The sequence below is a fragment of the Phocoena phocoena genome, chromosome 2 (assembly GCF_963924675.1).
Source record: "Phocoena phocoena chromosome 2, mPhoPho1.1, whole genome shotgun sequence".
In the NCBI taxonomy this organism is placed as follows: Eukaryota; Metazoa; Chordata; class Mammalia; order Artiodactyla; family Phocoenidae; genus Phocoena; species Phocoena phocoena.
The window spans coordinates 93,933,654-93,960,440 of NC_089220.1; the positions used below are offsets into that span (position 1 = coordinate 93,933,654).

At 42.7% G+C, this 26,787-nt stretch overlaps 1 protein-coding gene across 1 annotated transcript in view; it reads left to right on the forward strand.

The window, feature by feature from the left end:
- The first annotated feature begins 20,353 nt into the window (after window positions 1-20,353).
- The window catches only part of GLDN (gliomedin), a 64,963-nt gene continuing 58,529 nt past the window's right edge, over window positions 20,354-26,787 (forward strand). The window contains exon 1 of the mRNA XM_065872583.1: window positions 20,354-20,716. Coding sequence (XP_065728655.1) covers window positions 20,354-20,716 — 363 coding nt within the window. The remainder of the gene's footprint in view (window positions 20,717-26,787) is intronic.

The window sequence follows — 26,787 nt, forward strand, 5'->3', positions numbered from 1 at the left end:
GTGTTGAATTTTGTCAAAAGCTTTCTCTGCATCTATTGAGATGATCATATGGTTTTTCTCCTTCAATTTGTTAAGATGGTGTATCACGTTGATTGATTTGCATATATTGAAAAATCCTTGCATTCCTGGAATAAACCTCACTTGATCATGGTGTATGATCCTTTTAATGTGCTGTTGGATTCTGTTTGCTACTGTTTTGTTGAGGATTTTTGTATGTATGTTCATCAGTGATATTGGCCTGTAGTTTTCTTTCTTTGTGACATTCTTGTCTGGTTTTGCTATCAGGGTGATGGTGGCCTCATAGAATGAGTTTGGGAGTGTTCCTCCCTCTGCTATATTTTGGAAGAGTTTGAGAAGGATAGCTGTTAGCTCTTCTCTAAATGTTTGATAGAATTCGCCTGTGAAGCCATCTGGTCCTGGGCTTTTGTTTGTTGGAAGATTTTTAATCACAGTTTCAACTTCAGTGCTTGTGATTGGTCTGTTCATATTTTCTATTTCTTCCTGATTCAGTCTTGGCAGGTTGTGCATTTCTAAGAATTCCTTCCAGGTTGTCCATTTTATTGGCATAGAGTTGCTTGTAGTAATCTCTCATGATCTTTTGTATTTCTGCAGTGTCTGTTGTTACTTCTTTTTCATTTCTAATTCTATTGATTTGAGTCTTCTCCCTTTGTTTCTTGATGAGTCTGGCTAATGGTTTATCAATTTTGTTTATCTTCTCAAAGAACCAGCTTTTAGTTTTACTGATCTTTACTACCGTTTCCTTCATTTCCTTTTCATTTATTTCTGATCTGATTTTTATGATTTCCTTCCTTCTGCTAACGTTGGGGTTTTTTGGTCTTCTTTCTCTAATTGCTTTAGGTGCAAGGTTAGGTTGTTTATTCAAGATGTTTCCTGTTTCTTAAGGTAGGATTGTATTGCTATAAACTTCCCTCTTAGAACTGCTTTTGCTGCATCCCATAGGTTTTGGGTCATTGTGTCTCCATTGTCATTTATTTCCTGGTATTTTTTTTATTTCCTCTTTGATTTCTTCAGTGGTCACTTCATTATTAAATAGTGTATTGTTTAGCCTCCACGTGTTTGTATTTTTTACAGATCTTTTCCCGTAATTGATATCTAGTCTCCTAGCATTGTGGTTGGAAAAGATACTTGATACAATTTTAATGTTCTTAAATTTACCAAGGCTTGATTTGTGACCCAAGATATGATCTATCCTGGAGAATGTTCCATGAGAACTTGAGAAAGATGTGTATTCTCTTGTTTTTGGATGGAATGTCCTATAAATATCAATTAAGTCCATCTTGTTTGATGTATCATTTAAAGCTTGTGTTTCCTTATTTATTTTCACTTTGGATGATCTGTCCATCGGTGAAAGTGGGGTGTTGAAGCCCCCTACTATGAATGTGTTACTGTCAATTTCCCTTTTTATGGCTGTTAGTATTTTCCTCATGTACTGAGGTGCTCCTATGTTGGGTGCATAAATGTTTACAATTGTTATATCTTCTTCTTGGATCGATCCCTTGATCATTATGTAGTGTCCTTCTTTGTCTCTTCTAATAGTCTTTATTTTAAAGTCTATTTTGTCTAATATGAGAATTGCTACTCCAGCTTTCTTTTGGTTTCCATTTGCATGGAATATCTTTTTCCATCCCCTTACTTTCAGTCTGTATGTGTCTCTAGGTCTGAAGTGGGTCTCTTGTAGACAGCATATATATGGGTCTTGTTTTTGTATCCATTCAGCCAATCTGTGTCTTTTGGTGGGAGCATTTAGTCCATTTACATTTAAGGTAATTATCGATATGTATGTTCCTATTCCCATTTTCTTATTTGTTTTGGGTTCGTTATTGTAGGTCTTTTCCTTCTCTTGTGTTTCTTGCCTAGAGAAGTTCCTTTAGCATTTGTTGTAATGCTGCTTTGGTGGTGCTGAACTCTCTCAGCTTTTGCTTGTCTGTAAAGGTTTTAATTTCTCCATCAAATCTGAATGAGATCCTTGCTGGGTAGAGTAACCTTGGTTGCAGGTTTTTCTCTTTCATCACTTTAAATATGTCCTGCCAGTCCCTTTTGGCTTGCAGTTTCTGCTGAAAGATCAGCTGTTAACCTTATGGGGATTCCCTTGTGTGTTATTTGTTGTTTTTTCCCTTGCTGCTTTTAATATGCTTTCTTTGTATTTAATTTTTGACAGTTTGATTAATATGTGTCTCAGCCTATTTCTCATTGGATTTATCCTGTATGGAACTCTCTGTGCTTCCTGGACTTGATTAACTATTTCCTTTCCCATATTAGGGAAGTTTTCAACTATAATCTCTTCAAATATTTTCTCAGTCCCCTTCTTTATCTCTTTTTCTTCTGGAACCCCTATAATTCGAATGTTGGTGCATTTAATGTTGTCCCAGAGGTCTCTGAGACTGTCCTCAGTTCTTTGCATTTTTTTTTCTTTATTCTGCTCTGTAGTAGTTATTTCCACTATTTTATCTTCCAGGTCACTTATCCGTTCTTCTGCCTCAGTTATTCTGCTATTGATCCCATCTAGAGTACTTTTAATTTCATTTATTGTGTTGTTCATCGTTGCTTGTTTCATCTTTAGTTCTTCTAGGTCCTTGTTAAATGCTTCTTGCATTTTGTCTATTTTATTTCCAAGATTTTGGATCATCTTTACTATCGTTATTCTGAACTCTTTTTCAGGTAGACTGCCTATTTCCTCTTCATTTGTTAGGTCTGGTGGGTTTTTATCTTGCTCCTTCATCTGCTGTGTGTTTTTCTGTCTCCTCATTTTGCTTATCTTACTGTGTTTGGGGTCTCCTTTTTGTAGGCTGCAGGTTCATAGTTCCCGTTGTTTTTGGTGTCTGTCCCCAGTGGCTAAAGTTGGCTCAGTGGGTTGTGTAGGCTTCCTGGTGGAGGGGACTAGTGCCTGTGTTCTGGTGGATGAGGCTGGATCTTGTCTTTCTGGTGGGCAGGTCCACGTCTGGTGGTGTGTTTTGGGGTGTCTGTGGACTTATTATGATTTTAGGCAGCCTCTCTGCTAATGGGTGGGGTTGTGTTCCTGTCTTGCTAGTTGTTTGTCATAGGGTTTCCCACACTGTAGCTTGCTGGTCATTGAGTGAAGCTGGGTGCTGGTGTTGAGATGGAGATCTCTGGGAGATTTTCGCCATTTGATATTATGTGGAGCTGGGAGGTCTCTTGTGGACCAGTGTCCTGGAGTTGGCTCTCCCACCTCAGAGGCACAGCACTGACTCCTGGCTGTAGCAGCAAGAACCTTTCATCCACACGGCTCAGAATAAAAGGGAGAAAAAGTAGAAAGAAAGAATGAGAGAGAGAGAGAGAGAGTGAGAGAGAGGGAGGGAAGGAGGGAGGGAGGGAGGAAGCCAGTCAGGTGGGAAGGAAGGAAAGAAAGAACTAAAGAAGATAAAATAAAATAAGTAAGATAAAATAAAATAAAGTTATTAAAAAATAATTATTAAGAAAAAAACATTTTTTTAAAAAAGAAAAAAAAAAGGACGGATAGAACCCTAGGACAAATGGTGGAAGCAAAGCTATACAGACAAAATCTCACAGAGAAGCATACACAAACACACAAAAAGAGGATAAGGGAAAAAAATAATAAATCTTGCTCTCAACGTCCACCTCCTCAATTTGGGATGATTCGTTGTCTATTCATGTATTCCACAGATGCAGGGTACATCAAGTTGATTGTGGAGCTTTAATCCACTGCTCCTGAGGCTGCTGGGAGAGATTTCCCTTTCTCTTTGTTCTCACAGCTCCCAGGGCTCAGGTTTGGATTTGGCCCGGCCTCTGCGTGTAGGTCGCCGGAGGGCGTCTGTTCTTCGCTCAAACAGGACGGGGTTAAAGGAGCCACTGATTCGGGGCCTCCGGCTCACTCAGGCTGGGGGCAGGGCGGGGTACGGAGTGCGGGCATGACATTGCACCAGCCTGAGGCGCGCCGTGCGTTCTCCCGGGGAAGTTGTCCCTGAATCCCGGGACCCTGGCAGTGGCGAGGTGCACAGGCTCCCTGGAAGGGGGGTGTGAATAGTGAGCTGTGCTCGCACACAGGCTTTTTGGTGGCGGCAGCAGCAGCCTTAGCGTCTCATGCCCGTCTCTGGGGTCAGCACTTTTAGCTGCGGTTCGCGCCCATCTATGGAGCTCCTTTAAGCAGCGCTCTTAATCCCCTCTCCTCGCGCACCAGGAAACAAAGCGGGAAGAAAAAGTCTCTTGCCTCTTCGGCAGGTCCAGACTTTTCCCCAGACTCCCTCCCGGCTAGCCGTGGTGCACTAACCCCTGCCGTCTGTGTTTACGCTGCCAACCCCAGTCCTCTCCCTGCGCTCCGACCGAAGCCGAGCCTCAGCTCCCAGCCCCACCCGCCCTGGCGGGTGAGCAGACAAGCCTCTGGGGCTGGTGAGTGCTGGTCGGCACCGATCCTCTGTGTGGGAATCTCCCCGCTTTGCCCTCCGCACCCCTGTTGCTGCGCTCTCCTGCGCGGCTCCGAAGCTTTCCCCCTCCACAACCCGCAGTCTCCGCCCGCGAAGGGGCTTCCTAGTGTGTGGAAACCTTTCCTCCTTCACAGCTCCCTCCCACTGGCACAGATCCCGTCTCTTTTCTTTTGTCTCTAATTTTTCTTTTGCCCTACCCAGGTACGTGGGGAGTTTCTTGCCTTTTGGGAGGTCTGAGGTCTTCTGCCAGTGTTCAGTAGGTGTTCTGTAGGAGTTGTTCCACGTGTAGATGTATTTCTGGTGTATCTGTGGGGAGGAAAGTGGTCGCCGTGTCTTACTCTTCCGCCATCTTCCCCTCGTTTTCTCAATATTTTTATACATTATGAAATGGTCACCACTATGAGTCTAGTTACCATCTATCACCGTACAAGTTATCACAATATTATTGGCTATGTTCCCTGTGCTGTATAGAACATCCCCATGACTTATTTTGTAACTGTAAGTTTGTACCTCTTAATCCTCTTTACCTATTTTGCCCATCCTCCCACTCCCCTCTCCTCTGGCAACCACTAGTTTGTTCTCTGTATCTGAGTCTATTTCTGTTTTGTTATGTTTGTTCTTTTATTTTATTTTTTTTAGATTCCACGTATAAGTGATATCGTATGGTATTTGTCTTTCTCTGTCTGACTTATTTCACTTAGCATAATTTTGAAGAATGAATTTAAGTTGGGCAAATAGAGAAGGGAAGAAGGACAAAACAGGCTAGAGATGAGCGGTGCTATGGCAGGGAGCAGGGAAGGAGAAGGTACCTCCCGGAAGCTGGAAGAAGGAATATAAGGTACAGTGTGGAATGGTGAGAGACAGGCCAGAGGGAATAGGCAGGGGTCAGATCATGGAGGGCCCTGTATGAACCATGCCAGCAAGTTTGTTTTTCACTTTGAAGGCAATAGGAAGCAACCGAAATATTTTAAGCAAGGGAGTGACATGATCAGATTTGTATGATAAACATATCACTGGGACTGGAGAGTCAAATATAGGTGCATTAACTAGCGGACTGGGAACAGGAAGAGCATTAGGGAAAGTGCTGCAGTAGTCTGGTTGAGGCATGATGGGGACCCAAATTAAGGCACAGGGCAGAGAGGAAGGAAGGGGTATAAGGAATATCAAGTGGGGAAAGGATTCATGTACACACACACACACACACACACACACACACATGCAATTGATTGATAAAATATTTTTTAAAACCTTGCCATCACTAATAAAGCAATAAAAAGTAAAATGGTATGCTGTTTCCTTCCATCAGCTTGATAAGGGTTTTTTTGTTTGTTTGAGGGAATAAAGGAGCAGGAGACTTGGGGAAAGTTTGGATGTGTTGAGTTTGAGGTCACTGTGGGCCTCCAGGTGGAGACCATTGGTAGTTGGCCCTGTGGGTCTAGAGCTCAAAAGAGAAGCCTAGGCTACAGACAGAGTTTGGGAGTCCTCCATGGTAGGTGGTGGTCAGAAGCTTTGGAAGTAGGTGAAGTCACCAAGAGAGAGTCTATAGAGAGGCTGTAAGGCAAAACCCAGGAGAATACTGGCCATCGAGGTGAACAGAGGTTGAAGAGCAGTTGGAGGAGGCTGAGAAGGAATGGTCAGAGAAATATGAGGAAAACTAGAAGAAAGTAATGTCATGGAAGCCAAGGGAGGAAGGAGTGACAAGAAGGAGGGAGTGATGAAGAGTGCCGAATGTTGCAGAGAGATCAAACAAGACTGACCTTTAGGCTGAAAAGTATGTATTGTATTTAGCAAACAAGTCATCAGTGACTTCTTTTATTTCACTTAATGTTCATTATTTATTTCATCCCTCTCCCCCATTTCCTTTGTATTCATTAACTCAAGTTGCTATTCAATTCTTTTATTTTCCTTGTTAGTTTGGGAGCTGTACTCTTCCATTCTACCAGCTGCCTCCTTTGTGTCACTCAGTCAGACCCATTATATGAAGATGTGTCCAACTATTTCCTCCAGATTCTCTATTCTCCTGCTATTCTTCCTCCTCTGCAGGATGAAATCTTTAGAATGCGTTCACTTCCCACTCTCACACAGCAACATGAGACCTGTGGAAAACTTTTACTTCCCCTCTTTCTCCTTCAGTACTTTTAGTTCCAGGCTTTTCCCCTTGAAATATGTCTCTTCTATTTTGAGCACTTCTATTACACATTCCTAAATGGTCTTTTATTATCCATCCAAATATAACTAATTATATATTGTACAGATTCTTGCTCAACATTATTTGTTTTCTTTTCCATCCTCCCTCTATCCTGAATCCTTTAAGCTGATTCATTTATTGTTTGGTTAGATCGCTTCTTAACATCTTTTTCTCTGATGAAATATGTGGGTGACATGTCCTTTGAATCCTTGCATATCCTCAAATATATTCCTATCCCTCTGACAGGGGAGTAAGACCTTGCTACAGTATTCTCAGTATGCAGTTTTTTTTTTTTTCTGGTAATCTTTGCATGATTCACTCAAGTCTTCTCTGCCTCAAGTGTTATAGATAAGAAAGTTGATGCCCCCGTGATACTTCTTCCTCTGTAAGTAACTTGTACTTTCTTTCTGGAAGAGTATAGGTTTTCTTTTTATTCTCAGACCAGTAATTTACCAAGCTATGACTCATTTGTCTTGCCCACAACTTACTGAAACCTTCCAACCAGCAGACTCAGTCCTTTAATTTAGCTTGGAAATTTTACTTCCTATTACTTAAGTACTACCTCTTTTCTATCTACTTAATTTGTCTGCAGATCTTATCTTCTGGTTTCAGAAAGTCTTTATGCTCTACTGCAATCTTTATATCCTAATATTATTTTTAAAGTTATCATTGTTCTCTACTATTGGCTTGGTTTCATGCAAGCCTCTTCTAAGTATTGCTGGTCCCTCTTATGGTAGTCTTTTCTTATGTCTGCTCTCTGGGCTCCGTTCCAGCTGCTAGGGTACCTTAAGAAGGAGCAGACCCACAAATGGTGGGTATTAGTCCCCTTATCAAGGCCACAGGAGGAAGACTCTCATTTCCCAGTTTTCTCACATCTCCTACTCTCAGGAACAAAGATAAACTCCGTGCACCTGTATGATTCCTCTCCCTCTCATCTAGCCAGGTCCCTTTGCCAGGATACCTACTGATGCCAGATACTGGTGCCTTCTTATGAACACAGAAGAAGGAGCAATTTAGAGATCAGGTGCTTACATGCCCAGCTTTAAGAAAGCAGGATGATTCCTTTCAAGAAGTCATCTCAGAATAATATCTGAGATGGATCCAGAGTAGGAAGACCTGGGCCGTCCTTCCCCTCACAAACACACCAATTCAGCAGCAATTCATGGACAAATTCTCTCAGTGAGAAATCCAGAAACCAACTGAAAGTCTCATGCACCCCAGGCAAACAGTAAGCCAGACTTGCTGAAGCTACTAGGGACACCCTTTTGCCAGAATTGCTACCCCCAGCACAGCTCTATATGATCAAGAAGAAAAACCTTAGCTCCCAGTTTCTCCTAGGAAGGAAAAGAGTTGTTTCACATGTCCAGTGCCCCAACTTTTCTGAGGGGGCTTCCCATAGAACTGGCTTCCGTCTTGACAGTCTTGGAGCTCTGATGTATCCAGCACAGTCTAACCACACAGAGGAGAACAGAGACAGCCATGTGGACTGGTAGATACCATGGCTTCTCTCCTCTACTCAGCACAGAGTGAACAAACAAAAGCCATAGCTGCCTGATTCTCCTTGGCAAGGGAAAGATTTCTTCAGGCTTCTAATACCACAACTTTCTGGGGGTTTCCTACAGGACTGGCTTCTGACTTGCTTGTCTTGGAATGTTGATGTGACCTGGCAAAATCTAGCCACCTGGGGGCTAGTGAGAACAGAGAGAGATTTGGGCTGGCAGTCACCATAGTATCCTTTCATGTTTCAGCATAGAGCAAGCAGGTTTTTTTAAAAAACCCAGTTCCCAGGTTCTCCCTGTGGAGGGAAGAAGTTGGACAGAGTGTCCAATGACCCTAGACACCTGGGGACTGCAAAGAACAAAAGAAATGGACTAGGTTAGCATGAAAGACTGAGAGGCCCTCAGAATTGCTGGCCAGGCTGATTGGTGGGAGTCTCCTCCTGTACAAGGCCAGTCTGCTTTGTCTAGTGCACAGACACTAACACAGAAAGCCGAGGAAAAGGTATGCCAAACAATGTAACAACATAAATCTCCAGAGAACTACCCTAATGAAATGGAATTATATGATCTATTTGACAGAGAATTAAAAATAACTGTCATAAAGATAATCACTGGGGTCAAGAGAACAATGCATGAACAAAATTATAATTTTAACTAAGAGATAGAAAATGTTAAGAAAAGGACCAAACAGGAATCATGGAGCTGAAGAACACAATAACTGAACTGAAAAATTTACTAGAGGAGCTCAGCAACTCACTAGATTAAATAGAAAAAAGGATCAGTGAACTCAAAGACAAGTCATTGAAAATAATTCAGTCAGAAGAGCAAAAAGAAAAAAAGAATGAAAAAGAGTGTAGAAAGCTTTAGGGACTTATGGGACATTATTAAATAGACCAATAGATGCATTGTGAGAATCCCAGAAGGATCAAAGAGAGAATGGACTAGAAAGTTTATTCAAAGAAATAATGGCTGAATACTTCCCAAATATGGGGAAGGAAATAGACATCCAGATCCAAGAAACCCAAAAAACATCAAATAAGGTGAACCAAAAAAAAAAAAACCCCACAAAACCCCACATTAGGCACATTATAATCAAATTGTCAAAAGTCAAAGAATTTTAAAAGCAGCAAGAGAAAAGCAACTCGTCACATACAAGTGAGCCACCATAAAACAATCAGTGATTTCTCAGCAGAAACCTTGCAGGCCAAAAGGGAATGGTATGATATATTCATAGTGCTCAAAGGAAAAAACTGCCACCAAAAATACTACACCTGGCAAAAACTGTCCTTCAGAAATGAAGATAAGGGACTTCCCTGGCCGGTCAGTGGTTAAGACTCCACGCTTCCGCTGCAGGGGGGTGTGGGTTCGATCCCTGGCCGGGGAACTAAGATCCTACATGCCGTATGGTGCAGCAAATAAAGAAAGAAAGAAAGAAAGAATTTCCAGACAAACAAAAGCTGAGGGAGTTCATCACCACTAGACCTCCTAATAATAAATGCTAAAGGGAAGTTCTTCAAATTGAAATAAAAGGGTACTAAAAACAACACAATAGTATAAGAAAGCATGAAAATCTTGGTAAAGGTAAATATATACACAAATGCAGAGTTCTGTATTACTGTAATGGTGGTGGGTAAATCATTTTTAATTCTCGTATATAAGTTACAAAACAAAAGTACTAAAAATAACTATAACTAAAAAATATGTTAAAAGAGATACAACCTGAATACATGTAAATTGTGACAACAGTAACATAAGGAGGGTCAGGAGAAATTAAAGGGTGGAGTCTTTGTATGTGATTCAATTTAAGTTATCAGCTTAAAATAGATTGTTATAACTATGAGATATTTTATGTAACCATAGACACAAAAATACCTAAAGTTACACAAAAGAAAAAGGAATCAAGGTCTATCAATACAAAAATAAAAATAAAAATTAACAAAATACAAAGTAAGAGAGGAAAAAGACAGGCAAAAGAATTACAAGATTAACAGAAAACAATTAACATAATGGTCATAGGAAATCCTTCCCTATAAATAATTACTTTAAATGTAAATGGATTAAACTCCTCAATCAAAAGACAAAGAGTGACTAGATGGATAAGAAAACAAGACCCAAGTACATGCTGTCTACAAGAAACTCAGTTTAGATTAAGGGCATACGTAGCTGAAAATGAAGAGATTGAAAAAGATATTCCATACAAATGGTAACCAAAAGAGAATAAAAGTGGCTAAGCTTCTATCAGACAAAATAAACTTTAAGGCAAAAATTGTTACAAGAGACAAATAAGTATATAAGATAAAAGTGTCAATCTACCAGGAAGATATAACAATATATATACATATATACGCACCCAACATCAGAGCACTTCAACATATAAGTAAACATCAACAGAACTGAAGGGGAAAATAGAAAGCAATAGAAAAATGGTAGAATATTTCAGTACCTCACTTTCGATAATGGATAGAACATTCAGACAGAAGATTGATAAGAAAACATGGGACTTGAACAACACTATAGACCAAATGACCCTAACAGATATACACAGAACATTCTGCCCAACAGCAGAACACACATTCTTCTCAAGTACACATTGAACTTTCTCCAGGGTAGATCATATGTTAGGTCACAAAACAAGTCTTAACAAATTTAAGATTATTATCTTTTCTGACCACAGTGGAATTAAACTAGAAATCAATACCAGAAGGAAAACTGGAAAATTCACAAATGTCTGGAAATTAAACAACACACTCTTAAACAACAATTAGCTCAAAGAAGAGATCAAAAAGAAAATTAGAAAACTACCTCAAGACAAACAGAAACAAAATACAACATACTGAAACATACGGGATGTAGCAAAAAAAATACTAAGAGGAAATTTTATTGAGATAAATGCCTACACTATAAATGAAGGAAGATATCAAATAAAAACCTAACTTTACACCTCAAGAAAAACAAAGAACAAACTAAGGCCAGAGTTAGTCAAAGAATGGAAATAAAGATTAGAGCAGAAATAAATAGAGTACAGAAAATCAACAGGAAAAAACAACAAAACTAAGAACTGGTTCTTTGAAAAGATAAACGAAAATGATAAACCCTAAGCTAGACTAAGAACAAAAGAGAGAAGACTCAAATAAATAAAATCAGCAATGAAAGAGGAGACATTACCACCCATGCCACAGAAATAAAAGGATCAAAAGAGACTACTATGAATAATCATACACCAACAAATTGGATGACCTAGAAGAAATTGGTAAGTTTCTAGAAACATACAGTCATGTATGTTTCATCAGACTGAATCATGAAGACAGGAATCAAGACTGAATCATGAAGACATAGAAAATATGAATAGACCTGTAACTCATATAGCGATTGAATGAGTAATCAAAAACCTCCCAAAAAAGTAAAGCCTAGGACCAGATGGCTTCACTGGTGAATTCTACCAAACATTTAAAATAGTATTAATGCCAATCCTTCTCAAAGTCTTCCAAAAGATTTAAAAGGAGGGAGCATTTCCACACTCATTTTATGAGGCCAACATTACCCTGATAACAAAGGCAGATAAAGACACCGCAAAAAAAACAAACAAACAACAAAAAAAAAACCCTGCAGGTTAACATCCATGATAAATATAGATGTAAAAATCCTCAACAAAGTACTAGCAAATTGAATCCAACAGCACATTAAAAGAATCATACACCATAACCAAATGCAATTTATCTCTGGGTTGCTAAAATCTTTCAACAGATGGAAATTAATTAATGTGTGCCACCACATAACAGAATAAAGGAAAAAAATCTCATGATTGTTGCAATAGATACAGAATAATATTTGACAGATTCAACATTCTTTCATGATAATAACCCCTCAGCAAACTAAGAACAACATAAAAGTACCTCCATATAATAAAGGTCATATATGAGAAGCCCACAGCTAACATCATACTCAATAGTGAAGAACTAAAGCTTTTTCTCTAAGATCAAAAACAAGGTAAGTATGCCTACATTCACCACTTTTAGTCGACATAGTACTGGAAGTCCTAACAGAGCAAACAGGTAAGAAAAGAAACAAAAGACATCCAAACTGGAAGGAAAGAAATAAAGTTGTCCTTGTTTGCAGAAAACACAATTTTATAAATAGAAAACCCTAAAGACTCCATTAGAAACCGTTAGAATAAACAAATTCAGTAAAGATACAAAAATCAGTTGTGTTTCTATACACGAAGAGCAAACTATCTGAAAAGGAAATTAAGAGAACAGTCCCTTTACAATAGCACAAAATAATAAAATACTTAGGAATAAATTTAACTAAGGAAGTAAAAGACTTACATACTGAAAACTACAAAACTGGTGAAAGAAATCAAAGAAAATATACACAAATGGAAAGACAGTTTGTGATCACGGATTAGAAGACTTAATGTTGTTAAAATGTCCATAGTACCCAAAGTTATCTACAGATTCAATCCCTATCAAAATCCCAATGGCAGTTTTTTACAGAAATAGGATAAACAATTCTAAAATTCATATGGACCCACAAAAGACCATGAATAGCCAAATCAGTCTTGAGAAAGAAGCACAATGCTGGAGGCATCACACTTCCTGATTTCAACATATATTACAAAACTATAGTAGTCAAAACAGTATGGTACTGGCATGAAGACAGAAATATAGACAATGAACCAGAATAGAGATCCCTGAAATAAATTCATGCATATACAATCAATTGATCTTTGACCAGTGTGCTGAGAAATACACAAAGGGAAAATGATAGTCTCTTCAACAAATGGTGTTGCGAAAACTGGATATATATATAAAAAAGAATGAAATTGGACCCTTATATCATACACAAAAACCAACTCAAAATGGATTAAAGACTTAAATATAAGACCTGAAACTCTGGGCTTCCCTGGTGGCGCAGTGGTTGAGAGTCTGCCTGCCGATGCAGGGGACGCGGGTTCGTGCCCCGGTCTGGGAGGATCCCACATGCCGCGGAGCGGCTGGGCCCGTGAGCCATGGCCGCTGGGCTTGTGCGTCCGGAGCCTGTGCTCCGCAACGGGAAAGGCCACAACAGTGAGAGGCCTGCGCACAGCAAAAAAAAAAAAAAAAAGACCTGAAACTCTGTAACTTCTAGAAGAAAACATAATGGAAATCCTTCATGACATTGGTCTTGGTAGTGATTTCATGGATCTAACACAAAAAGCACAGGCAGCAGAAGCAAAATAGACAAGTGAGACTACATCCAACTAAAAAGCTTCTGCACAGCAAAAGAAACAATCAACAGAGTAAAAAGGCAACATATGGAATGGGAAAAAATATTTGCAAACCATATGTCTGATAAGGGGTTAATCTCCAAACTATATAAGGAACTCCTACATAGCACAAAAACTAATAACCCGATTAAAGAAATGGGCTAACTACTTAAATAGACATTTCTCCAAATAATACAAACACATGGCCAACAGGTACATGAAAAACTGCTGAGCATCACTAATCATCATGAAAATGCAAATCTAAACCATAATGAGATATCATTTCACACTGGCTATCATCAAAAAACCAAAAGTCAACAGTGTTGGTGAGAATGTAGAGAAACTGAAACCTTTGTACACTGTTGGTAGGATTGTAAAATGGTACAGCTGCTACGGTACAGTATGAAGTTTCCTCAAAAAGTTAAAAATAGGACTATCACATGATCCAGCAATCCCACTCTTGAGTATTCACCCAAAAGAATTGAAATCAGGATCTCAAGGAGATTTCTGCACTTCTGTGTTCATTGTAGCATTATTCACAATAGCCAAGATGTGGAAACAACCTAAATGTCCATCAACAGATGAATGGATAAAGAAAATGTGGTATATACATACAATGGAACATTATACAGCCTTTAAAAAAGAAAGAAATTCTGCAATATGAGACAACATGGATGAGCCTTGAGGACATTATGCTAAAAAGGCATTATGAAAAAAGTCATCATGAAAGACAAATACTACATGATTTTATTTATGTGAGGTATCTAAAATAGTCAAGTTCATAGAATCAAAGAGTGGAATGGTGGTTGCCAGAGACTGGGGATGAGTGGGGGAAGATGAAATAGAGAGTTATTAATCAAAGGATGTAATATTTTAGTTAAGCAAGATGAATACATCCTAGAGATCTGCTGTATAACATTGTACCTATAGTCAGCAATACTGTATCATATACTTAAAACTTTGTAAAGCAGGTAGAGCTCATGTTAAGTGTTTTTACCACAATAACATGTTTTAAAAAGAAAGAAGGTAAAATGACACACAAGAATAATTCATTCCTAGTTGTTTTGTAAGATCGTGAAAAAAAGAATGAGAGAGAGAAGGATAGGAGAGATAAAGCCCAGTATCACAGCCGTGCACATCTCTTAGAAAAAAAGAGAAAGAAGTCATCGCAGTCAGGGTTTGTAGTCTGATCTGCACTCCCCCTGGCTGGGGACAGTCCTCCAATGCCTGGCTTCAGTCCCCTGACTCTCTAGATGTAGTGCCATCTTCTCCAGTCTTGATATGGGCAGGAATCCCTTTTGGTCCCTCCCACTTAGCATCTGGAGAGATGAGGCATATATAATCTTGCTTGTCACTCTGGCTTCTGATCCCAGGAAGAAAAGGTCCTGGGCTCTCAGACTCCTAGTTAACCTTTCTTTCAGGTTCACTATTCATCTCTGAGATGCAGAGATGATGGTTCCACTACCTAGTCTCCAGGAAATCATATTCTGACATCATTGCTCTCTGTGAACCCTCCATAACATGTTAGACTGGGGACTGGTTTCCTCTCCCTTGTGAAGCTCACACATTCTAGCATTCAGTGCTTACGCCGCCTTTGTTTTTAAGCCTTGGAGCCAAGTGCCACTCTAAGCCCTTTTCCATTTCATCAAATTGAATCCTTTCCCTGCCCTGTTTTCCCCTACTTTCTGCCCGTGATCTTGAGCATTCCTAACTGGCCAAAATTTGGGCGAAGAAGGTTCCCACTTTCAATGAAGAGGGCATGGATAAATGCTGGTGAGGTTACAACAGGATGATCTTAAGCAAGGCGCTTACCCCACCTGAGCCTTGCTTTTCCATCTGTGAAATGGTTGTAAGACCCTGCTCACTTCACAGGCTTATTATGGGGTTCAAATGACATGAGAAAGTACTTTGAAAACTGAACTGCTCTACACATATAAAGCTTTGTTTTGTCCTTGCAAAAACAGCGGTTCAAGTTTCTTAAGTGGGGCTTTGCAGTATTATCTTACTTCCACGGATTTAGCCATTTCAAAACCAGTCTTGGAGCTCCTCTTCATATTTTTCCTTCAGCCTCTGAAAACAATCACTTTTTTTATTTACTGAAAGGCCATAACTCCAGATGAAAAGAAGACTTTTCTCAACAGTCTGACAAGGTTACAATTAAGAGTCTACTAATGTTGGAATTTGGGGACCTGTCTGTCACTAATCAGGTGGAAATGTGGACATGGAGATGTGCCCATGTCCCCCTTCAAGGAAGGACTTGCTGCAGGGAGTGAGGTCAAGGTGTGCCTCAGCTTCAAGAGCCGCCTGGCCCAAGGCCACACCCTCCTCAGGGCAGCCCACATCTGCCCTGTGACCCAGAGAGAAGAGGGAGGAAGCCAAGTCATTCTGGCCTGACACAGGACACTGATGGGCAATGCTCAATCCAGAGCTTCCCAGTGGGCTGGCCAAGGCTTGGCAGAACTGCACTGAGTTGGACTTCTCCTTCTGCCCAATCCTGCTTCCTCTTTCTTTCCTTCATAGGTGCTGATCCCTAATATATATCTTGCACCCCAAATTGTATCTCAGTATCTGTTCCAGGGAACCCAGTCTGTGACAATTGGCTACCATGTGCTAAAAGGGCAGGATGGGATGGGGGGGTATGTTTACTGCAAACAAAGGAAACAAAGCACAGAAAGGGTAGAGGGGAAATTTGAGATAGCACTACTGTACAACCTTGGATAGCTCCATGTCCAACAATAATTGGGCTGCTCAAAGGCCTAAGAAACTATAACTATGATAGGTGGAAATCTGTTACCTGATCAACTTAGACCAAAATCTCATAAGGGAAGCAATATCATCTAGCCTTATTCCTAACCCTAGGCATAACCTGATTTGGTGGTCTCAGCCTGAAGCACCAAAGGCTGACTTCTCAGAAAATGCAAATATCTGCTGGGTATTATATAAAAACCCCAGCTAGTATCAAGATGAGCCAAATCACCTAAATGTTAGTTGCAGTTATATTTTTCAACTACCTTTAAATGTACAGTGAAAGAGAAAGTGGCACTTTCTAGAACTCAATGTTTTCTTATTTCATTTGGAAAAGTGGGTTTAAAGGCTGAGATTTAGCCTGGTGCGGGTCAGAGATCATACATAGTTTCTGTAGTGACAGGAGCCACTGCAAACCCTGCAAGAAAAGGTAATCTTTGAAAACGAAACACTGCCATCTGTCATCCACCAAACCAACCCCCCCAACACACACATACACTTAAAACCCCTCACTGGCTTCCCACTCCTCTAACAGTAAAGACCCCAGCCCTACAAAGTCCCACCCACAGAGACTGGCCCCTAACTCTGTCTCCAGCCTCATTTCACTCCCTCCCCTCCTTGCTTCCAGTGCTCTCCATGCTGCAGCCACATTGGCCTTCTTAATGGTTCCTCAAATAAGCCATGGTACCTCCTGCTATAGGGCCTCACACATGCTCTCCCCTCTGCCTGCAACTCTCCCACCCAAACTGTCACCTAGTTAATGACGACTCACCTTTAGTTTCCAACTCAAGCACCATCAGTTCCTCTGGGAAGCCTTCCCTGGCACCACACTCCACATCTAGGACAGGTACCTCGGTGATATAATCTCACAGAATCACACTCCTTTATTTCAGGGCATCCATCTCATCATCTCATTTAGAATTATACCCTCGCATCTGTGAGTACTTTGTTAATCTGCCTCCCCTCTTAGACTGTAGGCTTCAGGAAGGCAGGAATGGTGTCTGGGTTTGCTCTCTATCTTATTCCTAGTTCCTGGCACAGTTCCTGGCAGATAGTAAGCACTCGATTTGTTGAATAAGTGGATAAATGAATCGTTAAATGAATGAACGAGTGAACAAACAAGGAAAATGAGAGAATTTCTAACTTTGGTTGGGTGGCTTGAAGTTTCTTGGGGTTAAAATGTAGAAATGGGGAGTTAAAACCAGAGGTGTTGGGCGGAAGATAGACGCACATGCTGGCAATTATTAGAGAGACTTTCTTCCTAACCGGTGGCAAAGAGGAAGGGTGGGGCTGGAGAGGCAGCAAAGCACCATCAGAAGTCACAACATAGCTGCCAACCTTTGGACCAAAATACCCAAGTGCCAGGCCTTAAAGTAAATGAAAATTATTCACTTCACAATCAGGAGAAAATGCCATGGAATTAAAGTTGGAGCATATTCTTGAATTGGATTTTATTCTCCAGGGCCCTAAAGTTAACCAGCTGGAATCATTTTCTAAGGACCATTCTATTTAACCTTTGGAAACGAAGCATCTGCCTTTTAATGGAAAAACTACTTCTCACCGTAAAGATAGCACATGATGTTCTTGCCTTCTTTGGTCTCCAGAAAAGGAAACAGATATCTCCCCATGTCCTCGCTGTATCTTGAACCCCCTATATCAACAAAACAGGCCAGATTAATAGCTAACTTTATTTTTTAATAATAAGTAGAATATACCAGCTCATCCAGAGAATACTAGACAGGGCAGCCTACATAGACATATCAGCCTCTCAAAAAGTCTCAGGAGGCTTAGGAAGCCACAGATTAAAGCGCCCCACATAACCAATCTCAAAGTCACTGTATTCAGACAAAAGGCCAAGTTTACCACCCACTCAAAGTTCTGTTCCTACAAAAGCATTGACAATCAGTTAATCAAATATTACTACTTTGCACAAGTCCATGCTGTGATGGACACAGTGAAGAGAGGTCCCTTCCTTAAGCATACTATAACCCAACTAAAGAACTAAGATCTGGAAGAACTAAGAAGTTGGTCAACAGCACAGGCACAGTATATGGATATCAGCAAGTTCAGACAGCCCATAGCCAACCACACTAAAGTCCATTGAACATCTTCTACTGCCTGTGGGCTCTGAACCAGAAAGGGTGGGGATGTGTGTGTCAGGCTACTTTCACTCTCCTGACCATTAGACAGGCAGCCTTCCAAGGACGGTGGGGCCTGTTCTGTGGCATAAGCAGGGTTTCATTCTTAAGCCCTACCACCACTACACACACGTCATTTAACATAGCCTTGCCCTCACCATACAGCCTTTCATTCGTTTGTTAATTTGCTCATTTAACAGGTAATTATTGAATGGCCATTTTAAGTGAGGGACTGTGCTGGTTGTTGGGGGGAGACAGGGTTAAACAGGATGTGACCCCTAACCTCAGGAGCTGTATACTCTGTTATTAATGGTGGGCATTGGTGACAGATGGTCTGGCAATAGAAACTGTATGAATGTTAGGCTAAAGAGAAGCTCAGGAGGCTCCTTGGGACTCCAACTGCTTACACTGAAAAAGCTGCTTGTCTTGTTCATTTCTGTACCTCCAACACCCATTACTGTGCCCAGCACACAGTAGGCGCTCAGTAAGTTTTTAGTGACATAATGAAAATCTTACTGGGGCCGACCGACCTCCAACTCTGTCTCTCCATGGCTTTTCCCCATTGGTCCTAAGCCTGACAGTTGGCATCCTATGCCTAGATGAAAAGAGATGAGGGCACATGGCAGTTCTTCCAATAGGTCATAATATGTTGGAGTTGGGAGGAACTGGACAACATTTTCTGTATCACCCCCATCCCCTCCCAGACATCATGTCCCCATAGTTGAGGTCCTTCATGAACCACTTGGGCCTTCATGCTTTCCTGATTCCTCATCCTGGATGTTCTTTTAAGAATATGCAAGTTGGTCAATGTCCCAATTAAAACTCAGGAGTCCAGACCTTGACACAGAACCTTGAAGCTCCAGCTGGCTCAGTGGCAGGGAGCCACCTCCTTCTCTGAGATAATGGGCTGTGGAAACCGCAATCTTGTCTTCTAGTTGTGGCTTCCCACACCACCAGGGCCTCCTGCAGGCCCTGGGGCCCCAGGGAGGCAGAGCCATTCTAGAGAAAGCTGAGAAAAATAGGGATGAAGAGGTCCTTGGAGGAGACTGAGAAGTGACCTCAGTCACTTGGGGGAGGGGGGGACAGTGGCCCTTGAGGCACAGCAAGCAAATGAGCTAACAGGAAATGGTGGGGGCTGTGAAGGGGTAGCCAGGAGGTATGAGGCAACTGCCCCCTCAAGTAAGACAGGCTAAGTAAGGTAAGGTCCAGCAGGGACCCAGAGTCCCAACCCTTCAGCCAGAAAGCACCTCAAAATCAGTCCAGAGTGGTCTTGGGACATGTCAAAGCCCCCCAGCTGGCTAGCAGCATGATAGGGTTAGAACCAGTTCTCCTGATTTCCACTCTGGAGGTTTTTTTCTCATCACCTTGCTACCTCCCAGATATGGGTCTCATGGGAGAGTTCTTGGCCTGTCACATCCTGAATAATCTCCCTTCACAGATGATTCCTGCTTGTCATGCAGGGCTGGGCTTTTCTGGATGGGTGGCTTTTTTAACCCTCCAATGCCAGCTGTTTCCCTGTCTCTAGCCATTCCCTTCCTAGGAAAGATCGAGTGGGGTCTTCAGTGGCCACATGAGGCCTTATGACCCTGGGGAGGAATGATAGGCAGCCTGGGACCCAGCCCAGCAGCAGACCTCCCAGGGACAGTGGGCACATGCCTTGGCATCTGGGCATGCTGATCCTTTTCTCCAGAGAGGGCAGTGTGGGGGGAGGAGGGGGTGGAACCCAGCGACTTCTCAGGCCATAAGAATTCCTGCTCTCCCCCTCAGTCTGACCCTCGTTCTGACCGTCTGGGCCACGGCAATGCCCACGCGCAGGGCAGCGGGGGAAAAGGAAGGAGAGACGGGTTTGCTGGTTTGCTTGGCCGGGCACCAGGAGCGTGAGCCCTGCCCCCCTCCGCGGACTGTCTCCACTCGCTCCTCTCCCCCTCTCCGCCTGCCTGTCCCTCCGGGCTGCTCGGGCGCCACCACTACTGTCCCCAACCCGCCCCGCCAGCCAGGCCAAAGGGCGGCGTGACTCACGGCGCTGCCACCAGCCCACAGCTTGCCCACAGCGTATAAAGGCTGCGGGGTTGAAAGGTGGCAGAGCCTTGCCCGACCTGGCCCGAGGCGCACAGAGTATGGCCGGAGGCGCGGAGCGAGGCCGCGGGGGCGCGGGCTGGGGGCTGCGCGGCGCCCTGGCCGCCGTGGCCCTGCTCTCGGCGCTCAATGCTGCGGGCACGGTGTTCGCGCTGTGCCAGTGGCGCGGGCTGAGCGCGGCGCTGCGAGCGCTGGAGGCGCAGTGTGGCCGGGAGCAGCGCGAGGACAGCGCCCTGCGCGCCTTCCTGGCGGAGCTGAGTCACGCACCTCGCCGGGCGCCCGCGCCACCGCCAGATCCTGTGAGCGCCGCGCGCAACAAGCGCAGCCACGGCGTGGAGCCGGCGCAGCACATCCGCGCCCAGAGCCACGACATGCTGTTGATGATGACCTACTCCATGGTGCCGGTAGGCGGGGTCTCAGCTCCCCTTGACGCCCCCGCCGGGGTGGGCGGCGTACAGTGTGGGGAGAGAGCCCTAGACGCCCTCTCCTCCCCTGGCCAGATGGCAAGGTGTCGTGGGGAGAGGTCCTGGGTGTGAGCCCTCTGGGGAAGTCACCTTGGCAAGCACCTTAACCCTCTGGGGTCAGTTTCTTCATTGTTAAATGGAGGAGGGAGTGAAGGGGTAAGTCTTCCACCTCTGACGTCGTTCAGTCTGCAGATAAATGAGGGGAGTAGGCAGTGTTTTTAAGAGCCTGCTTCCTAACTTTGGACATAAGTTTTCACCTTCTGGTGTGCCAGGAGCCACAGCAGCCCCGGGCTGTGCCTGTGCAATTCGTAGGGGCCCCCTGAGAGCACGGAGGTAGCATTTCTGCGAGAGCGCAGGCTTCTTCAATAAAGGGATTCTTTCCCTGGCACGATCTAGTAGTCTGGCGTTTCTCCTGGCCTCGGCTCATCAGCACAAGACTGCCGACCTAATAGTCTCTGTTTAAGTGAAAACAATCAGCCCTAATCTTACCAACCCCACGACCTTTCTACGGAGAAACTTAATCTTGTGTCTAAAGTGCTTACAAATAGTGGAAATCAACATAGAGCAATTTTCTTAAAACGCAACGCCAAAGCTGAGGTTCATCATATGGGCTCTAAAAAGTCTATGGAACTTCAGAAAATGTCAACGTGTGCTCTCGCAGGCGCGTGCATCTAGGGAGAGTCCATTGCTTTTCGTTAGATTTTCAAAGGGGCTCCATTGCACTACCCCCAGAAGGTTTAAGAAACACTACTGTTAAAAAAAGTATTTAAAGCAAAGCCTCAGAAATCTTTTCTAGTGTTGACTTTCTTTGCTTTTGCTGATTTCAACTCAGTAATTATACATTTAGATCACATTGCAGTTCCCCATTTCATTTCATTATCCGTTAAAACCACTATGGTCTTATTTCACTTTAAAATTACAAAGATTTCAGTTCTGTCACCTCAAGTCAAGTGTGAGCCATATTTGGAATCCTAGGTATTTGAAGATAAATCCACTTAAACCTGTTATAGAAGTTTAAAAATATCTTACATGAGCTGAAGTGCTTTTAAAACTACATGGAGGACTTCCCTGGTGGCCCAGTGGTTGGGAGTCCGCCTGCCAATGCGAGGGGGGAGGGGAGGAGGAGGGTGGGGGAAGAGTTCGAGTCCTGGTCCGGCAGGATCCCACATGCGGCATAGCGTCTGGGCCCCTGCACCACGGCTGCTGAGCCTGCGCTCTGGAGCCCCCACGTGAGCCACAACTAGTGAGCCTGGGAGCCACAACTGCTGAGGCCCGCGTGCCTGGAGCCCATGCTCTGCGGCGGCAGGGGACCCTGCAATGAGGGGCCCGAGCACCACGGCTGAGAGTGGCCCCGGCTCGCCGCGGCTGGAGAGGGCCCATGGGCAGCGGCAGGGACCCAACACAGCCAAAAATCAATCAATCAATCAAGGAGTATTTTATATAAAAAAGATAAAGTAAAACTACATGGAAGTACTACACACTTCAAGCACATCTTTTGAGAAAGATCACATTTTCCATTCCTGGATTCAGTTTTTACCCACGTTATCATTTAGAAATCTGGGCCCAAGCAAAAATTTCGAAAAAAAGAGCTCTGTAAAATGAAGAAATCTTCTTGAGAGAATTCGCTCTTTCTTGGCTCTCCACCACGCATTTTGAGGGGGTTTTGAAATCGTCTGAGAAGGATGCATCTGAACATCAACATTTTATATTTTTAATCCTGCTTTTAAGGTAGAGGCTTATGTATCCAAATTGCATCCTGTTCAGTCGCTAACCCAAGAGAACGCAGAGACTCATTTCTGTGTCAGTATGAAAGCTGATTTAACTACCACCACCTGCTCTGTTGCAAGTCAGCAGAAACATTACATTTGTCAAGCTGAGAAGCACTTGTAGATTATCCCCAACTCATCTTCCACTTGCAATGGGTGTGCTTTGACCTTTTGGAGTCACTGAGGGACTTTCTATGCAGGCCAGGAGAAAGCCACTATCATATTCCTCTTGGGAGTAGTTCTCAAACAGTAGGCTTAGGGATCACCTGGGAACATATTAAAAATGCAGATTTCAGGGCCCCACCCTCAGATTTGTAGAATTATAATCTCCAGAATCGGCTTCCTTCCTGATCCCCATTTCCCCCACCTTCCCAACCCCTTGATGAGTTTGATACAGGTGGTCTAGGTGCCACACTTTGAGAAAAGCTCCTCTAGACCATGGCTTCTTTAATGTGCATGTGAATATTTTGGGGATCTTGTTAAAATACAGATTCTGATTCAGAAGGTCTAAGTTGGGCCCCGAGCTTCTGCATTTGTAGCAAGTTCCCGCTGACATCAGTGCTGCTGGTCTGAGAAAAACACTTTGAATAACACCGTTCCAGAGCAGTGGTTGCACATTGAAATCATATGGGGAGTTTAAACATGACTGATGCCTAGGCCCCACCTCCCTGAGATTCTGAATTAATTGATAAGGGTGGTGCCCACTCACCAACACAAAGGACCTTGGCATGCCTTCCCGATGACGGTCAGCTGTGTTAAGCATCTCACGCTCATCGGTTCTCCCTTGAGGCCTCTACTTTGGGCAGAGGAACCAACTTAATTGGTGAAAAGCCCCTTACATACTTTATTTTAGCAACACTCTCACCATTCACCTTTGCAGATTTTTCTCATTTTTACTCTCTGTTTTTCTCAGAACAGAGCATTATTCACATGAGGAAACAATTTTTAAGAACTTTCTCAGGGCACCTTGAGTAGAAAAGCTGCTAAGAGAACTATTTAGTGTACAGTATGGAGTTCAATGTGCCCACTTCTGAAGGTTGAAGTCTACACTTTCCCTTGCCCTTTTATATAGCACCAGTAGGTCTTGAATGAGGGTGAAATCAGAAGTCCCATGTCCTTAGAGATCTAGGAACAAAGAAGTAAGCTGTATGCAGACTAATTTCAGCATTCCAAAAAGTCTTCCAAAATGGCTCATTTATCCAAGATGAGCCTTCTTAAGCCAACTGACACTTCTAAGTTCTGTGCTTTTGGCTGAAAGTACATCAACTCAGCGTGGTCATTCTGGTTAGCACAGTCTGACCGGAAACTGATTGGCAGCTGTAAATGACCTTGTTAAAAGGGCAACAGGGGATTCCCTGGTGGCACAGCGGTTGAGAGTCCGCCTGCCGATGCAGGGGACTCGGGTTCGCGCCCCGGTCCGGGAAGATCCCACAGGCCGCGGAGCGGCTGGGCCTGCGCGTCCGGAGCCTGTGCTCCGCAACGGGAGAGGCCACAGCAGAGAGAGGCCCGCGTACCAAAAAAAAAAAAAACCAAAAGGGCAACATAACTAATTATTACTTAAGTACAGTTAGTTTGGTACAGCCAAACACATTAAATCTTTAAAAGTAAGTGGGTACTTTGGAGAAAAGTAATAAAAGGGGCCCTGGGTACCAGTGAGTAATGGAACCCATCTGCCAGGAACTCCTGCAGGAGATGCTGCTTCTGTTTAGTCTCCACTCCCTCACCACCCCTCTTCTCCCCCTTCCTCTCATCAGCTGCTCTCTCTCACCCATTCTTCAGGTCTCACTCTTATTGATGTTCTGGTAGCTTTATCATCCTCCCTGAAATCTTAGGTCGAGCACCCAAGAAAGTTTTACTTCTCACAATGTGCACCTTAACAAGCTTTAAATGGATCAAAGATTTACATTTAGAAAATGAAACTCTAAAATTGCTAGAAGAAAATATGAGTAAATTCATTTTTAATTTTGGAATGGGGAATACCTTTCTTTCAAACTATAACTCAAAAGCCTGAAGCAAACAATAAATAAGTAAATTTAACCACATTTAAAAAGCACACACAACAACAAAACTGCATCACAAACAATAAAAACAAACGCATACACCATAAACAGAGGCAAAAGATAAATGACAAACTGGAAAGAAATATTTGCAGCTCATATCATAGGTACAGGGCTACTCTTCTGAATATATATAGCAGTTCTAGAAGTTGATTTAAAAAGATAAGAATTTAATAGGGAAATCTGCAACAGAAATAGGAATTCAGTAGGAGTATGGAACAGATAGTTCTCAGGAAAAGAAATACAAATTTCTCTTAAAAACACAGGAAAAGAACTCTTGATTCAAAAACGCAAATTACAACTGCTCTGAAATATAATTTTTACCTGTCAGAATGACAACTGCAAAAGTTTGTCGACATATTCTGTTGGGGAAACTGAAGGGAAACAGACATGCTCTTGCATTGCTGTTTAGAGTGCAAAATGCTACAACCCATATGGAAGCCAATTTGGCAATACCTTTGGATTACAAACCCATTTACCCTCTGACCCAGTAATCTTGCTTGTGGGAATTTATCCTGCACAACAGACTTTATCAGCTCTGAAATGACGTATGCACATAGTTATTCATTGCAGAATATTTGTAAAAAGAAAAGACTATTAACCTGTGTCCACTACAGGACTAGTTAAATAAACTGACCTATACATCCACTGGGATACGAGGTAGCTGTAAAACAAGAATAAGTAAATTCTCTGTGTTCTGCTATGGGAACAATCCCCAGGATATATTTTAAGTGACAAAAGTGTAAGGAAGAAGGGGGAAAAATAAATGAAGTTAACAAAAGTATTAGGGAGGGTGGGGATGAGGTGGGAATGAGCCATTCACTGCATAGCTTTGTGCATCATTTTGACTTTTGAACCATGTGATTGTGTTACTCTTATCGTGAGTGAAAAGGCCATAAGCACAAGGTTACATGGCAGCTGCCCCTGGGCTGGGGGCCATAGGGCATGGTAGGGACTGCTCCAGCCCAAGGTTCATGTGCTGTGTCTATAGGGGAGGCTTTTGCTGTGGCTGCTGTATGAGAACGAGAGCCCAGTGTGCCTGATCTTTTGATTTTGTCAGTAAAAGTAAAAAATCTGACTTTTTATGTGAAATCTCTTGGCTTTGAAGTATTGACAAAAATTCCCTCAAAATGTTTTTGAATTGACTGGCAGTGTGTTGGGCAAACAACACTCACATTGTTAGGGGCCATGTTAGGACTTCCAAGCTTAGTTTGCAGCAGGCTCACCTCGTAATAATGAGTAGTTTTGAACAAAAATGGCTTTATTTAGTTCCAGCACAACCTCCACCCCCACCACTGATTTCCCAGCCTGGTTCTGAAAGGATAGTGGTATCTAGGCCATTGTTATCATTATTGGTGGTTAAATGGAGATGGTTTTTTGCATTCAGTTTGGTTTGGTTTGTTTCATTTTGTTTTGTTTCTGGCTGTCTCTAAACATTAACTCCACCTTCGGCGGATGGAGATTTCCTGTCACTCTGGCTTTTCACAAACATGTGTTCTGAAGGTCATTCTCAAGGAGGAGATTCCAGCTATGTTAAGCAGTAATGCATTATAGCAAACAGCACTTTTCATGATGACTGCTATGAGGTGCACTTATATGGATCTATGCATTATCTTGTTTACAGGGGACAAAAATTACATTACCTGTAGTTACAACTTCTGTTCGTATGGATGCTATGTTTCCTTGAAGGAAAGGAAGGTAACCCCTGCCTTTCCCACTCGAACTGAGTCGCTTCCAGGGTGTAAAAGCTGAGGATTTAGACCAGGGGTTAACAAACTATGGCCTCAGGTCAGATCAAGCCTGCTACTTGTTTTTGTGCAGCCCATGACTTAAGAATGATTTTTAAATTTATAAATGGATAGGAAAAAAAATAAAAAGAGGAATAATATTTCACGACATCTGAGCATTATATGAAATTCAGGTTTCAGTAACCATAAATACAGCTTTACTGGAATACATCCATGCCCACTTGTTTATGTATTGTCTGTGGCTGCTTTGACACATGACAACCGGAGAACTGCGTAGTTGTGCCAGAGACCATACGGCCCACGAAGCCTAATATATTTTCTGCCTTGTCCTTTGCAGAAAACTTTGCCAACCTCTCATTTAGACAGTGGTCCATGGGAACGGAGGGGTGCTAGGGATGGTTCCTTTGGAGAGCTAATTTAGTAAAATCAGGGTTCTTCTA